We start from the raw sequence: 14,728 nt of genomic DNA, 5'->3' as shown, positions 1-14,728 counted from the left end.
AGTCAGCCATAGGTATACATATATCCCCTCCCTTTTGAAGTTCCCTCCCATCTCCCTCCCCATCCTAGCCTTCTAGGTTGATTCAGAGCCTGTTTGAGTTTCCTGAGCCATACACCAAACTCCAGTTGGCTATCTATTTTACAAACAGTAATGTAATTTTCCATTTTACTCTTTCCACACATCTCACCCTCTCCTCCCCTCTCCCCATGTCCATAAGTCTATTCTCTATGTCTGTTTCTCCATTGTTGCCCTGTAAGTAAATTCTTCAGTACCATTTTTCTAGATTCTGAATATATGTGTTAGAATAGGGTATTTTTCTTTCTCTTTCTGACTCACTTCACTCTGTATAATAGGTTCTAGGTTCATCTACCTCATTAGAACTGATTCAAATGCATTTCTTTTTATGGCTGAGTAATATTCCATTGTGCATATATACCACAGCTTCTTTATCCATTCATCTGTCGATGGACATCTAGGTTGCTTCCATGTTCTAGCTATTGTAAATAGTGTTGCAATGAACAATGAGATACATGTGTCTCTTTCAGTTTTGGTTTCCTCAGGGTATATGCCTAGGAGTGGGACGGCTGGGTCATATGGTGGTTTTATTCCTAGTTTTTAAAGGAATCTCCATACTGACTTCCACAGTGGCTGTATCAGTTTACATTCCCACCAACAGTGCAAGAGTGTTCCCTTTTCTCCACACCCTTTCCAGCATTTATTGCTTGTAGACTTTTTGATGATGGCCATTCTGACTAGTGTTAGGTAATATTTCATTGTAGTTTTGACTTACATTTCTCTAATAATGAGCAATGTTGAGCATCTTTTCATGTGTTTGTTAGTCATCTGTAAGTGTTCTTTGGAGAAATATCTGTTTAGGTCTTCACCCACTTTTTGATTGGGTTGCTTGTTTTTCTGGTATTGAGTTGTATGAACTGCTTGTATATTTTGGAAATTAATCCTTTGTCAGTTGTTTCATTTGCTATTATTTTCTCCCATTCTGAAGGTTTTCTTTTCACCCTGCTTATAGTTTTCTTTGCTGTGCAAATGCTTTTAAGTTTAATCAGGTCCCACTTGTTTATTTTTGTTTTTATTTCTGGTACTCCAGGAGGTGTCATCGAGGATCCTACTTTGATTTATGTCATTGAGTGTTCTGCCTTTGTTTTCCTCTAAGAGTTTTATAGTTTCTGGTCTTACATTTAGGTCTTTAATACATTTTGAGTTTATCTTTGTGTATCATGTTAGGAAGTGTTCTAATTTCATTCTTTTACATGTAGCTGTCCAGTTATCCCAGCATCATTTACTGAAGAGGCTGTTTTTGCCACCTTGTATATTCTTGCCTCCTTTGTCAAAAATAAGGTACCCACTGGTGCATTGGTTTATTTCTGGGCTTTCTATCTTGTTCCATTGATCTATATCTCTGTTTTTGTGCCAGTACCATCCTGTCTTGATGACTGTAGCTTTGTAGTATAATCTGAAGTCCTGAAGGTTGATTCTTCCAGCTCCATTCTTCTTTCTCAAGACTGCTTTAGCTATTCAGGGTCTTTTGTGTTTCCATATGAATTGTGAAACTCTTTGTTCTAGTTCTGTGAAAAATGCCATTGGTAATTAGATAGGGATTGCATTGAATCTGTAGGTTGCATTTGGTAGTATAGTCATTTTCACAATATTGATTCTTCCTACCCAGGAACATGGAGTATCTCTCCATCTGTTTATGTCATCTTTGATTTCTTTCATTAGTGTCTTTTAATTTTCTGTGTACAGTTCTTTCATCTCCTTAGGTAAGTTTATTCCTATATATTTAATTCTTTTTGTTGCAATGGTGAGTGGGATTGATTTCTTAATTGCTTTTCCTGATTTTTCATTGTTAGTATATAGAAATGCAAGTATTTCTGTGTATTGGTTTTATATCCTGCAATTTTGCTAAATTCACTGATTAGCTCTAGTAATCTTCTTACACTATCTTTAGGGTTTTTTATGTGCAGTATCATGTCAGCTGCAAACAGTGAGAGGTTTACTACTTTTCTGATCTGGATTCCTTTTATTTCTTTTTCTGATTGCTATATCTAGGACTTCCAGAACTATGTTGAATAACAGTGGTGAAATTTTTTTATTTCCCCATTAATTTTGAATGAGATCCTTGCTGGGTATAGGAATCTTGGTTGTAGATTTTTCTTTTTCAGTACTTTAAATATATCCTGCCATTCCCTTCTGGCCTGCAGAGTTTCTGCTGAAAGATCAGCAGCTAAGCATATGGGGTTTCCCCTGTATGTTACTTGTTGCTTCTCCCTTGCTGCTTTTAATGTTCTTTCTTTGTGTTTAGTCTTTGTTAGTTTGATTAGTATGTGTCTTGCATGTTTCTCCTTGGGTTTATCCTGTATGGGCCTCTTCGTGCCTCTTGGACTTGGTTGGCTATTTTCTTCTCCATGTTGGGGAAAATTTCAACTATAATCTCTTCAAAATTTTCTCATACCCTTTCTTTTTCTGTTCTTATTCTGGGACCCCTATATTTTGAATGTTGGTGTGTTTGATATGGTCCCAGAGGTTTCTGAGACTGTCCTGAGCTCTTTTCATTTTTTTACTTTATTTTGCTCTTCAGAAGTTATTTCCACCGTTTTATCTTACAGCTCACTGAAACGTTCTTCTGCTTCAGATATTCTGCTATTGATTCTTTCTAGAGTATTTTTAACTTCAGTAATTGTGTTGTCTCTGTATGCTTATTCTTTAATTCTTCTAGATCTTTGTTAATTGATTCTTGTATTTTCTCCATTTTGTTTTCAAGGTTTTTGATCATCTTTGCTATCATTATTCTGAACTTTTTTCCAGGTAATTTTCATATTTTCTCTTCGTTTATTTGGTCTTCTGTGTTTCTAGTTTGTTTGTTCATTTGTACAGTATTTCTCTGCCTTTTCATTTTTTAAAACATGTCATTGTGTTTGAGGTCTCCTTTTCCCAGGCTTCAAGGAAAATTGAAGTTTTTCCTTGAAGAAGGTTGAATTTTTTCTTCCTTTTAGTTTCTGCCCTCCTAAAGTTTCTTCCAATGGTTTGTGTGAGCTTTGTATAGGGTGTTATTTGTGCTGAGTTTTTGTTTGTTTGTTTTTCCTCTGATGGGCAAGGCTGAGTGAGGTGGTAGTTTGCTGATGAATGGGTTTGTATTTTTGTTTTATTTTGTTTTTGTTTTTTAAATTTTTATTTTTACTTTATTTTACTTTACAATACTGTATTGGTTTTGCCATACATTGACATGACAGACTGAAAGTGAAGGGCTGGAAAAAGATATATCACGCAAATAAAGACCAAAAGAAAGCAGGAGTGGCAATACTCATATCCGATAAAATAGACTTTAAAACAAAGGCTGTGAAAAGAGACAAAGAAGGCCACTACATAATGATCAAAGGATCAATCCAAGAAGAAGATATAACAATTATAAATATATATGCACCCAACATAGGAGCACTGCAATATGTAAGACAAATGCTAACAAGTATGAAAGGAGAAATTAACAATAACACCATAATAGTGGGAGACTTTAATACCCCACTCACACCTATGGACAGACCAACTAAACAGAAAATTAACAAAGAAACACAAACTTTAAATGATACAATAGACCAGTTAAACCGAATTGATATCTATAGGACATTTCACCCCAAAACAATGAATTTCACCTTTTTCTCAAGTGCTCACGGAACCTTCTCCAGGACAGATCACATCCTGGGCCATAAATCTAACCTTGATAAATTCAAAAAAATCGAAATCATTCCAAGCATCTTTTCTGACCATAATGCATTAAGATTAGATCTCAATTACAGGAGAAAAACTATTTGAAATTCCAACATATGGAGGCTGAACAATAGGCTTCTGAATAACCAACAAATCACAGAAGAAATCAAAAAAGAAATCAAAATATGCATAGAAACAAATGAAAATGAAAACACAACAACCCAAAACCTGTGGGACACTATAAAAGCAGTGCTAAGAGGAAAGTTCATAGCAATACAGGCATACCTCAAGAAACAAGAAAAAAGTCAAATAAATAACCTAACTCTACACCTAAAGCAGCTAGAAAAGAAGGAAATGGAGAACCCCAGAGTTAGCAGAATGAAAGAAATCTTAAAAATTAGGGCAGAAATAAATGCAAAAGAAACAGAAGAGACCATAGCAAAAATCAACAAAGCCAAAAGCTGGTTCTTTGAAGGGATAAATAAAATTGACAACCATTAGCCAGACTCATCAAGAAGCAAAGAGAGAAAAATCAAATCAATAAAATTAGAAATGAAAATGGAGAGATCACAACAGACAACACAGAAATACAAAGGATCATAAGAGACTACTATCAGCAATTATATGCCAATAAAATGGACAACGTGGAAGAAATGGACAAATTCTTAGAAAAGTACAGTTTTCCAAAACTGAACCAGGAAGAAATAGAAAATCTTAACAGACCCATCACAAGCACGGAAATTGAAACTGTAATCAGAAATCTTCCAGCAAACAAAAGCCCAGGTCCAGACGGCTTCACAGCTGAATTCTACCAAAAATTTCGAGAAGAGCTAACACCTATCCTCCTCAAACTCTTCCAGAAAATTGCAGAGGAAGGTAAACTTCCAAACTCATTCTATGAGGCCACCATCACCCTAATACCAAAACCTGACAAAGATGCCACACACACACAAAAAAAAAACTACAGGCCAGTATCACTGATGAACATAGACGCAAAAATCCTTAATAAAATTCTAGCAATCAGAATCCAACAACACATTAAAAAGGTCATACACCATGACCAAGTGGGCTATCCCAGGGATGCAAGGATTCTTCAATATCCGCAAATCAGTCAATGTAATTCACCACATTAACAAAATGAAAAATAAAAGCCATATGATTATCTCAATAGATGCAGAGAAGGCCTTTGACAAAATTCAACATCCATTTATGATAAAAACTCTCCAGAAAGCAGGAATAGAAGGAACATACCTCAACATAATAAAAGCTATCTATGACAAACCCACAGCAAACATTATCCTCAATGGTGAAAAATTGAAAGCATTTCCCTTAAAGTCAGGAACAAGACAAGGGTGCCCACTTTCACTGCTACTATTCAACATAGTTCTGCAAGTTTTGGCCATGGCAATCAGAGCAGAAAAAGAAATAAAAGGAATCCAAATTGGAAAAGAAGTAGTATTTTTGTTTTGTTTGTTGTTTAGATGAGGTGTCCTGCACGGAATACTACTGGTGGTTGGGTGACACTGGGTCTTGTATTCAAGTGGTTTCTTTTGTGTGAGTTCTCACTATTTGATACTTCCTAGGGCTAGTTCTCTGGAAAAGGCAATGGCAACACACTCCAGTACTCTTGCCTGGAAAATCCCATGGGTGGAGAAGCCTGGTAGGCTGCAGTCCATGGAGTTGCTGAGTTGGACACAACTGAGCAACTTCACTTTCATTTTTCACTTTCATGCATTGGAGAAGGAAATGGCAACCCACTCCAGTGTTCTTGCCTGGTGAATCCTAGGGACAGGGGAGGCTGGTGGGCTGCCATCTATGGGGTTGCACAAAGTCAGACACAACTGAAGCGACTTAGCAGCAGCAGCAGCAGGGCTAGTTCTCTGGTAGTGTAGAGTCTTGGAGTCAGTGCTCTTACTCCAAAGGCTCAGGGTTTGATCTCTGGTCTGGAATGAAGATTCCACAAGTGGTTTGTTATGGGATTAAGGGAGAGTAAAACAAATATCCAAAAATGAGAAACCAAAGATGAACCCTGGACCAATGAGAGTTACAAAATCAAGCAAATAATAATTAAAATAATGGAATATACACATATACACCCAAGAGCAAAGTGAAAACAGTCCAACAAAAATAAAGTACAGTAGATTGATCTGTTGAACAAAGAAAATAAAAAATTATATTTACCAGTTAAGAACAAACCTAGTAAGCAGAAACTGGGAAACAAAACTAAAGCAAGGTGCCAGGTGAGGAATAAAGCAATTGAAAAAAAACAAACAAACAAACTAACAGACTTGTTGAGAGGAAAGGAAAGAAAAAAAAGAAAGAAAGAAAGAATAGATATGCAAAGTTAAATAGAGGTAGATGAAGAAGGTTTATATACATTAAAGATTAAATGCCAGGAGAAAAGAACAGTAGGAAAGGCAAACCAAGGAATAAATGTAGAAAAATTATAATAGGTTTAAAAAAATTAAAATAGAAAAGAGAAAAAAAAAAAAAACAGAAGAAGAAAGAAAGAAGGGAAAAAAAAGGAAAACTCCACACAACTGCAAAAGCCCAATGTAGAGGTGAGGTTTATAACAACAATAGAAAGTGTGACTGAATATACACATATGCATATAACCCCTAAGTAAAGTCAAAACAGTCCAACAAAAATTAAGTACAATAGATTGTCCCAATGAACAAATGAAACCAAAAATTTTATCTACCAGAACAAACCTAATTAAAGCACAAACTGGAAAACATAACTAAAGCAAGGTGCCAATTGGGAAATAAAACAATGAAGATAAAACTAACAAATATGTTGAGAGGAAAGGACAGAAAGGAAAGAAAGAAAGAATAGATATGCAAAGTTAAATAAAGGTAGATAAAGAAGATTTATATAAGTTTAAGATTAACTGCAAGGGATAAAAAACAGTAGGAAAAGCAAACAAATGAATAAATGTAGAAAAATAATAATAGGCTTAAAATATTAAAAACTAAAATTAAAAAAAGAGGAAAAGTCCACAGAACTGCAAAAGCCCAATATAGAGGGAGAAGTTTATGACAACAGTAAAAAATGTGACTGAGGAAAAAGAAAAGAAAAAAAAAGCTCAAAAGCTTAATTGGGTTTCTTAGTGCTAATAAAATCTACAACCACAACAGAGGGGGGAAAAAAGAAAAAAAAATGAAAAAGATCCAAAATAATCTACAGAACAAGTCAAAAAATAAGAATAATAAATAATTTTCTTGAGTCACTGCTGTCAGAGTCCTTTCCCGCATAGGGAATCACAGTCCACCTTACCTCTCTAGGATGTCGTCCAACACTGTACTGATTTCTGTGCCTGCTGTGGGGGCTGCTCAGATTCTAATCTGGTCCTACTCCTCTGTGTTCTTGCCTCCAATGTCCACAGCTATCAGAGTTAGAGTGTTTTCTTTTGTGGGAGCTCTCAATTACCTTTTATATATTCTATGGATACAGAATCTGCCTAGTTGATTGTGTGGATTTAATCTGCAGCTTGTACCGCTGGTTGGAAGGTTTTGGGTCTTCTTCCTTAGTCACACTACCTCTGGGTTTCAACTGTGGTTTTATTTCCACCTCTGCAGGTGGGTCGTCCACTGAGGTTTAGCTCCTGAGGCTGCCCCGAAGGGCTTGGCTTTGTCCCTATGAGGGCCAGGTGTGGAGGTGGTGCAGATGCTTGGGTGCCGGGGCTCTGGCAGGACCAGGTACTCAGAGGGGTTGGTGGCTAGGGTAGTAGGAAATATGGTGCTGTAGAAGGGTATGGCAAGCAGTATTGGCTGATATACCCCAGTATTCTTGCCTGGAAAATCCTCTCTCTGACAGAGAAGCCTGGTAGGCCACAGTCTACAGGGTGGCAAAGAGTTGGACATGACTGAAGTGACCCTGTGTACATAAACCCAAGACTTTTTTTTGGCTTGTGGCAGCTCTGCACCAGTGAGAGTTGAGCATGAAGGTGGCGCAGCTGCTTGGCTTGCAGGGATCCTGGTGGCTCCAAGTGTGCAGGGACATAGACTGCCTCCACAGCAGGAGTTATGGCCCTATCAGGATCTTTCTTTGAGCCTCTTGTAGCTGGTGATCAGAAGGCCTCTCAGTCTTTCTCTGTAGCTCCACTGGTTCAGGCACTTAGAGGGCTCCCTTGCCTGGGGTCTTTCTCTGCTGTTTTGCACGTCAGGCACATAGAGGGCCGCCCCCGACAGGGGTACTACTCTGTAGATCGGTACAACAGGCACTTAAAGGACTCCCTGGGTGGGATCCTACTCTGTAGTTCAGTGCAGTCAGGCGTCTGATGGGCTAGCCTCTCTATTGTTCAGCTGCTGATTCTGGTGTGTAGAGAGAGAGAGGCTATGGTGATGGCTCCACCCCCTATGTGTGACCCAACAGTATCGCCTTGCTTCCATGGCTGCTGCTTCCACGCTGCACGATTGGACTCCTGATTCATTTCCCCCACCCACTGAGAGCAAGTCCAGTCCTACTAACACTCCGTTTTCCCCCTAGTTCCTTTGTCCTACCTAGTTTTGCATGGTTCTTTATCTTCTTTTTCACTGGTCAAGTACTCCTGTCTGCTCTCAGCTGGTGTTCTGCATGCACTTCTGTTTCTGAAGGTATATTCCATGGAGAGAGATGTACTCCATGTCCACCTACTCCCCTTCCATCTTGTTCTCAGCAATTTCCTTCTTTTTAAAGTGGAAATAATATTCTGTGTATGTATATACTATATTTTGACTATCCATTTAAAGTTAATGGACAAAAATAACTTCCACTTCCTACCTATTGTGAATAATGCTGCTTTGAACATGCTATAAGTATGAATATTCAGGAAACTTTTGAATGTGTACTCAGAAGGATAATTGCCAAATCATTGGGTAATGTTATTTTTAAATTTATTGAGAAATTTCCTTACTGTTTTCCATAGTGGCTGCACCATTTTATAATTTCCACCAATAGTGCACCATGGTTCCAAAATTTCTCCACATTTCTTTTCCTTTTTTTTTTTTTCCTCCCAAAAAGCCATTCTAATGGGTGTTAGGTGACATCTCCTTGGAATTTGATATGCATCTCCGTAATGGCAGTGATTGGAATTAAAACTGATCTTTTCCAGTCCTGGGGCCACTGCTGAGTTTTCAGTGCCAAAGATTGTTCAAACTACAACACAATTGCACTTATCTCACACACTAGCAAAGTAATGCTCAAAATTCTCCAAGCTAGTCTTCAACAGTACATGAACTGAGAAATTCCAGATGTTCAAACTGGTTTTAGAAAAGGCAGAGAAACCAGAAATCAAATTGCCAACACCCACTGGATCATAGAAAAAGCAAGAGAATTCCAGAAAAATATCTATTTCTGCTTCATTCACTACACTAAAGCCTTTGACTGTGTGGATAAAAAAAAGCTGTGGAAAATTCTTAAAGAGATGGGAATACCAGATCATCTTACCTGCCTCCTGAGAAACCTGTATTCAGGTCAAGAAGCAACAGAAAGAACCAGACATGGAACAGTAGACTGGTTCCAAATTGGGGAAGGGGTACGTCAAGGCTGTATATTGTCACCTTGCTTATTTAACTTATATGCAGAGTACATCAAGCTAAATGCCAGACTGGATGAAGCACAAGCTGGAATCAAGATTGCTGGGAGAAATATCAATAACCTCAGATATGCAGATGACACCAGGAACTAAAGAGCCTCTTGATAAGGTGAAAGAGGAGAGTGAAAAAGCTGGCTTAACATTCAACATTCAAAAAACTAAGATTATGGCATCTGGTCCCATAACTTCATAGCAAATAGGAAAACATGGGAAACAATGGACACAGTGACAGACTTTATTTTGGGGAGCTCCAAAATCACTGCAGGTGATGACTGCAGCCATGAAATAAAGACACTTGCTCCTTGAAACAAAAGCTATGACAAACCAAGAGAGTGCATGAAAAAGTAGACACATTACTGACAAAGGTCCATTCAGTCAAAGCTATGGTTTTTCCAAGTCCATGTCTGGATGTGAGACTTGGACCGTAAAGAAAGCTGAGCGCCAAAGAATTGATGTTTTTGACCTGTGGTGTTGGAGAAGAATCTTGAGAGTCCCTTGGACTGCAAGATCAAACCAGTCAGTCCTAAAGGAAATCAATCCTGAATAGTCATTGGAAGGGCTGACACTGCAATACTTTGGCCACCTGACTTTTCACTGGAAAAGACCCTGATGCTGGGAAAGACTGAAGGCAGGAGGAGAAGGGGATGACAGAGAATGAGATGGTTGGGTGGCATCAATGACTTGATGGACATGACTTTGAGCAATCTATGGGAGCTGGTGATGAACAGAGAAGCCTGGAGTGCTGCAGTCTATGGGGTAACAGTGTCAGACATGACTGAGCGACTGAACTGACTGAATAGCACTGATATTATGCATCTGTTTGTATGTTTCTTGTTTTCTTTGCAGAATGCTTTAAGTCCTCTACTCCCTTTTTAATAAAATTGTTTGTTTTTTTTAAATGTATTTGTTTTTAATTGAAGGATAATAGCTTTAACTGTTGTATTGGTTTCTGCCATACATCAACTTGAATTAGCCCATAGGTATATATATGTCCCCTCCCTCTTGAATGTCCCCCCTCACCCCACCCCTCTAGGTTGTCACAGAGTCCTAGTTTGAGCTCCCTGCATCATATAACACATTCACACTGGCTGTTTTACATATGATAGCATATTCTTTCTATGCTACTTTCTCCATTTTCCCCACCCTCTACTGCCCTCCCTCGTGTCCACAAGTCTGTTTATGTCTGCATCTCCATTGCTGCCCTGCAAATAGGTTAATCAGTGTCATCTTTCTAGATTCCATATATATATATCTATGCTAATATATGGCTTTGGTTTTCTCTTTTTAAATTATTTCATTCTGTATAACATGCTCTAGGTTCACCCACCTGATAAGAACTATCTTAAATGCATATTTATGGCTGAGTAATATTCCATTGTATATATGTACCACAGCTTCTTTACCCATTTGTTTCTTGATGGACATAAAGATTGCTTCCATGTCCTAGCTACTGTAAATAGTGATGCAATGATATTGGGGAACATGTACTTTTTCAATTGTGGTTTCCTCTGGGAAATGACCAGTAGTGGGATTGCTGAGTTGTATGGTAGTTTTATTCCTTTTTTTTTTTTTTTTTTTTTTTAAGGACTCTCCATACTGTCATACATAGTGTCTGTATCAATTTACATTCCCACCAACAGGGTAGGAGGGTTCCCTTTTCTCCACAACCTTTCCAACATTTATTGTTTGTAAATTTTTTTGATGATGGCCATTCTGATCAGTGTTAGGTGATATCTCATTGTAGTTTTAGGTACATTTCCCTAATAATGAACAATGCTGAGCGTCTTTTCATGTGTTTATTAGCCACCTGTATGTCTCCTTTGGAGAAATATCTGTTGAGATATCCTGCCCAATTTTTTGAATCAAGTTCTTTGTTTTTGTTATTATTGTGCTGTTGATAGAGTAAGATTTTAAGAACTGATGTTTGCATGTATTTGTGGCACATATTTTTAAGTAAAATTTTATGTTGTGTGCTATATATGAAAGTTTTAGATACAGGAAGGATTTAAATTGATTTAATTGTTTTGTAATGCCAAGCATCACAATACTGGTTTCAGTTGAGAAAAGTGGTTAGAGTTCATCAGGATCAGTTTTCATATATCTTCAACTTTAATGAGAATGTATATTTAAATTAGTGTAGGTGGTTGTTCTGTATCCCAATTATTTTGATCATGTTTAAGTTTTCATTACATAAATATATGATTACATCATAATTTAAAACACTAAGTGGTACCCATTCATTTGTTTAATAAACTCATGCACAGTGCTTAGTAGGTCACGGCCATGTCCTATGGATACAACAGTGAATAAGACAAATGTGAGGAAGCATTTTCTATCTCTTTATTCATTTAAAAGGAAGGGGAGTTTGGAGGAGAACGATACATGTATATGTATAGCTGAATCCCTTTGCTGTTCACCTGAAACTCACAACATTGTTAATTGGCTATACTCCAATACAAAATAAAAATTAAAAAACAAAACAAAGAAACAAAAAAAGAAATAGACAACTTTACTTGCAAAACAGAAATAGAAACACAGATATAGAGAACAGAAGTATGGATATCAAGCCAGAAAGGCTGTGGTGGGATGAATTGGGAGATTCAGATTGACATATATACACTATTGATACTATGTATAAGATTGATAAAAATAAGAACCTACTGTGTAACACAGGGGACTCTACTCAATGCTCTGTGGTGACCTAAATGGGAAGGAAATCCAAAAAGGAAGGGATACATGTGTGGGTATGACTGATTCGCTTTATTGTATAGAAGAAATGAACACAACATTATAAAGCACATATTCCAATAAAACTTTTTAAAAATAATCAAAAGAATTAGGAGAATGATGTTAAAAGACAATAAATCTAAAATCCTTCACAAAACTCATAATTTAGTCCACAGCAGTAAATACTACCTTATAGAATATCCTTTTTAATGAGCTTTTCACCTCCTTGTTCCTTAAGGAATAGATTAATGAGTTCAGCATGGGTGAGACAATATTATTTAATATTTGCACCATGGCACCAAGAAATGGGTTGGGTGTGGGCTGCAGATAGATGATGATTACAGGTCCAAAGGCACAAAGAATGGCAGTGAGGTGGGCACTGCAGGTAGAGAAAGCTTTCTGCCTGCCCTCTGCAGAATGGATCCTCAAAAGGGCAATCCCAATGCATGTGTAGGAGACACAAACACTCAACCAAAGCATTAAAGCCAGAAAGCCAACGTTAGTGGAACCCACTCTCTGGGCCAGGGAGCTATCAGCACAAGCCAGGGGTAAGACAACAGGAATGTCACAGAAGAAGTGGTTCACCCGACTGGGGCCACAGTAGGGTAACTGAAAGGTAAAGGATGTCAGGATGGTAGCCTGAAGACAACCTACCAACCAAGCTGCCGTGACCAAACCAACACAGACTCCAGGTCTCATGATGAGCATATACCTCAGTGGGTGACAGATGGCAACAAAGCGATCATAAGCCATCACAGAATAGAGGCAGCCTTCCGTAGAACCCAGGAAATGATAGAAGAAGAGCTGAACAGCACATCCCTTATAAGATATGGCTCGGCTCTGGCCAGAGAGATAGAATAGCATCTTGGGACAGGTGACAGAGGGGAACAACATGTCCAAAATCGATAGGAGTCCCAAGAAGAAGTACATGGGAGTGTGAAGGGTTGAGGAGGAGACAATTGCTAGAAGGATGAGCAAATTTCCCAGCAAGGTCAAGGGGTAAACAAATGAGAAGATGAGAAGGAGCACAGTCTCCAGTCCCTCTGTCTGAGGTATTCCCAGTAGGATGAACTCACTCAGCTCTGTGTGGTTCCTCATGTTCTTGGGAGGAAGGTCTAGGGGAGACCAAAGACAGGAAAGCTCGAATGTGGAAGCTGATTGTTGACAGACACAACACCAATACATTCATCCATCATCACTCAATCCTAACGGAAATCAACACTGAATATTGGAAGGACTCTTTCTGAAGCTGAATCTCCAAAACTTTGGCCACCTGATCTGAAGAGGTGACTCCTTGGTAAAGATCCTGATGCTGGGAAAGATTGAAAGAAAAAGGAGAATAGGGTGGTAGAGGAAGAGATAGTTAGAAAGCATTACTGAGTCAATGGACAAATGAACATGAATTTGAGCAAACTCTGGGAGATAGTGAAGGACAGAGGAACCAGGCATGCTATAGTCCATGGTGTGGCAAAAAGTCCGACATGCTTAGGTACTTAACAGCAGCAAAATTTGTTTAAACATAAAGATGGCATTAAAATTGAGAGTTAGAAATTCTGCCAAGAACATCGAAGGCCTAGTACATATTTTCTTGGTGGTTCAGCCGTGTAGGATCTGCCTGCAATGCAGGAGAACCAAGAGATGAGGGTTGGATGCCTGGGTAGGGAAGATCCCCAGGAGGAGGAAATGGCAGCCCACTCCAGTATTCTTGCTGGGAAAATCCTACACACAGAGGAACCTTGTGGGCTATAGTCTATCAGGTCGCAAAGGAGTCAAATATGACTTAGCCACTAAACGACAACTTTATGGCAATAGACGGCCCAGGGGTAGACATAGTAGAGGTTCCTTTCCAATTTCTATCTTTTGAACCCTTCTCATATCTTTTCCAACTTGCTTTAACTTTTCCAACACTGAGGTCTTCAAATCATAGATCTATCCATGAATTCTACTGCCAAAAATCCTATCTAGCTCTAACTCTGTTTTTATTTTATTTTGGTGGTAATGATACGTGAGAGTGGGTGAGAGTCAGGTTTTTTTTTTTTTTTTTAAAGAATAAAATTTGGGCACTTACAAGGCAAAGAGGGAACATAACTGGCTGGTGCTATTGAGCTGAAAGTCAGTTTTCTCTCCTTTCGCAGGAGAAGGAAGCAGCCCTGTCCTGCTAAACTCCCATCAGCTTGCAGTCTGCTGGTAGATCTCCAGAATTCTTTTTTCTGATAACTTGCAAATAGAATGCCAAAAATCTTTATGTGCTTTTATCTCTTGCAATAATTACCTCTTTGACTCTAGGAACTGTAATAATTCCCAAACAAGCTTTAAGTAACTTTGGTCTTCCTTTGGGTATTAATCCCCCTAGTCAGAGATCCTATTAGGCAAGGAAGCAATTAACTGCTTGTTATAATTTTACCTTAGTAACTAGACAGAAAGAGAGTGAAGGAAACTGATTAAAGGTGAAATCTTTTATGATTTCCTTTGTAAAATATACTTCAGTGGAATAATATAATAATTTAAAATTTCATTTGGCATATATATCATGTATTTATAGGTACATTTATGTATTTACTGCTTTTTCATGTGTATGTGTTGCTTTAATTAATGAATTATTTTATTATTTGAGGCAAAAGGATAGATCTATTCAAGAAATAGTAATTGGATTAGCTCAGAAAATTAATCCAATTGATGAAAAACTAAACTCATGGAAGGCTAGA

General features: G+C 38.0%; 1 protein-coding gene across 1 annotated transcript; it reads right to left on the bottom strand.

Moving 5' to 3' along the window:
- Positions 1-12,188: 12,188 nt before the first annotated feature.
- LOC138083494 (olfactory receptor 10N1-like) lies at positions 12,189-13,121 on the bottom strand. Its single transcript, XM_068977349.1, has one exon. It carries the CDS (start codon positions 13,119-13,121, stop codon positions 12,189-12,191), a length of 933 nt encoding a protein of 310 aa, XP_068833450.1.
- Positions 13,122-14,728: the final 1,607 nt, after the last annotated feature.

This window comes from Capricornis sumatraensis, chromosome 8 (assembly GCF_032405125.1).
Source record: "Capricornis sumatraensis isolate serow.1 chromosome 8, serow.2, whole genome shotgun sequence".
NCBI lineage: Eukaryota > Metazoa > Chordata > Mammalia > Artiodactyla > Bovidae > Capricornis > Capricornis sumatraensis.
The sequence above is the reverse complement of the archived record's forward strand: the minus strand, read 5'-3'. Positions and strand labels throughout refer to the sequence as shown.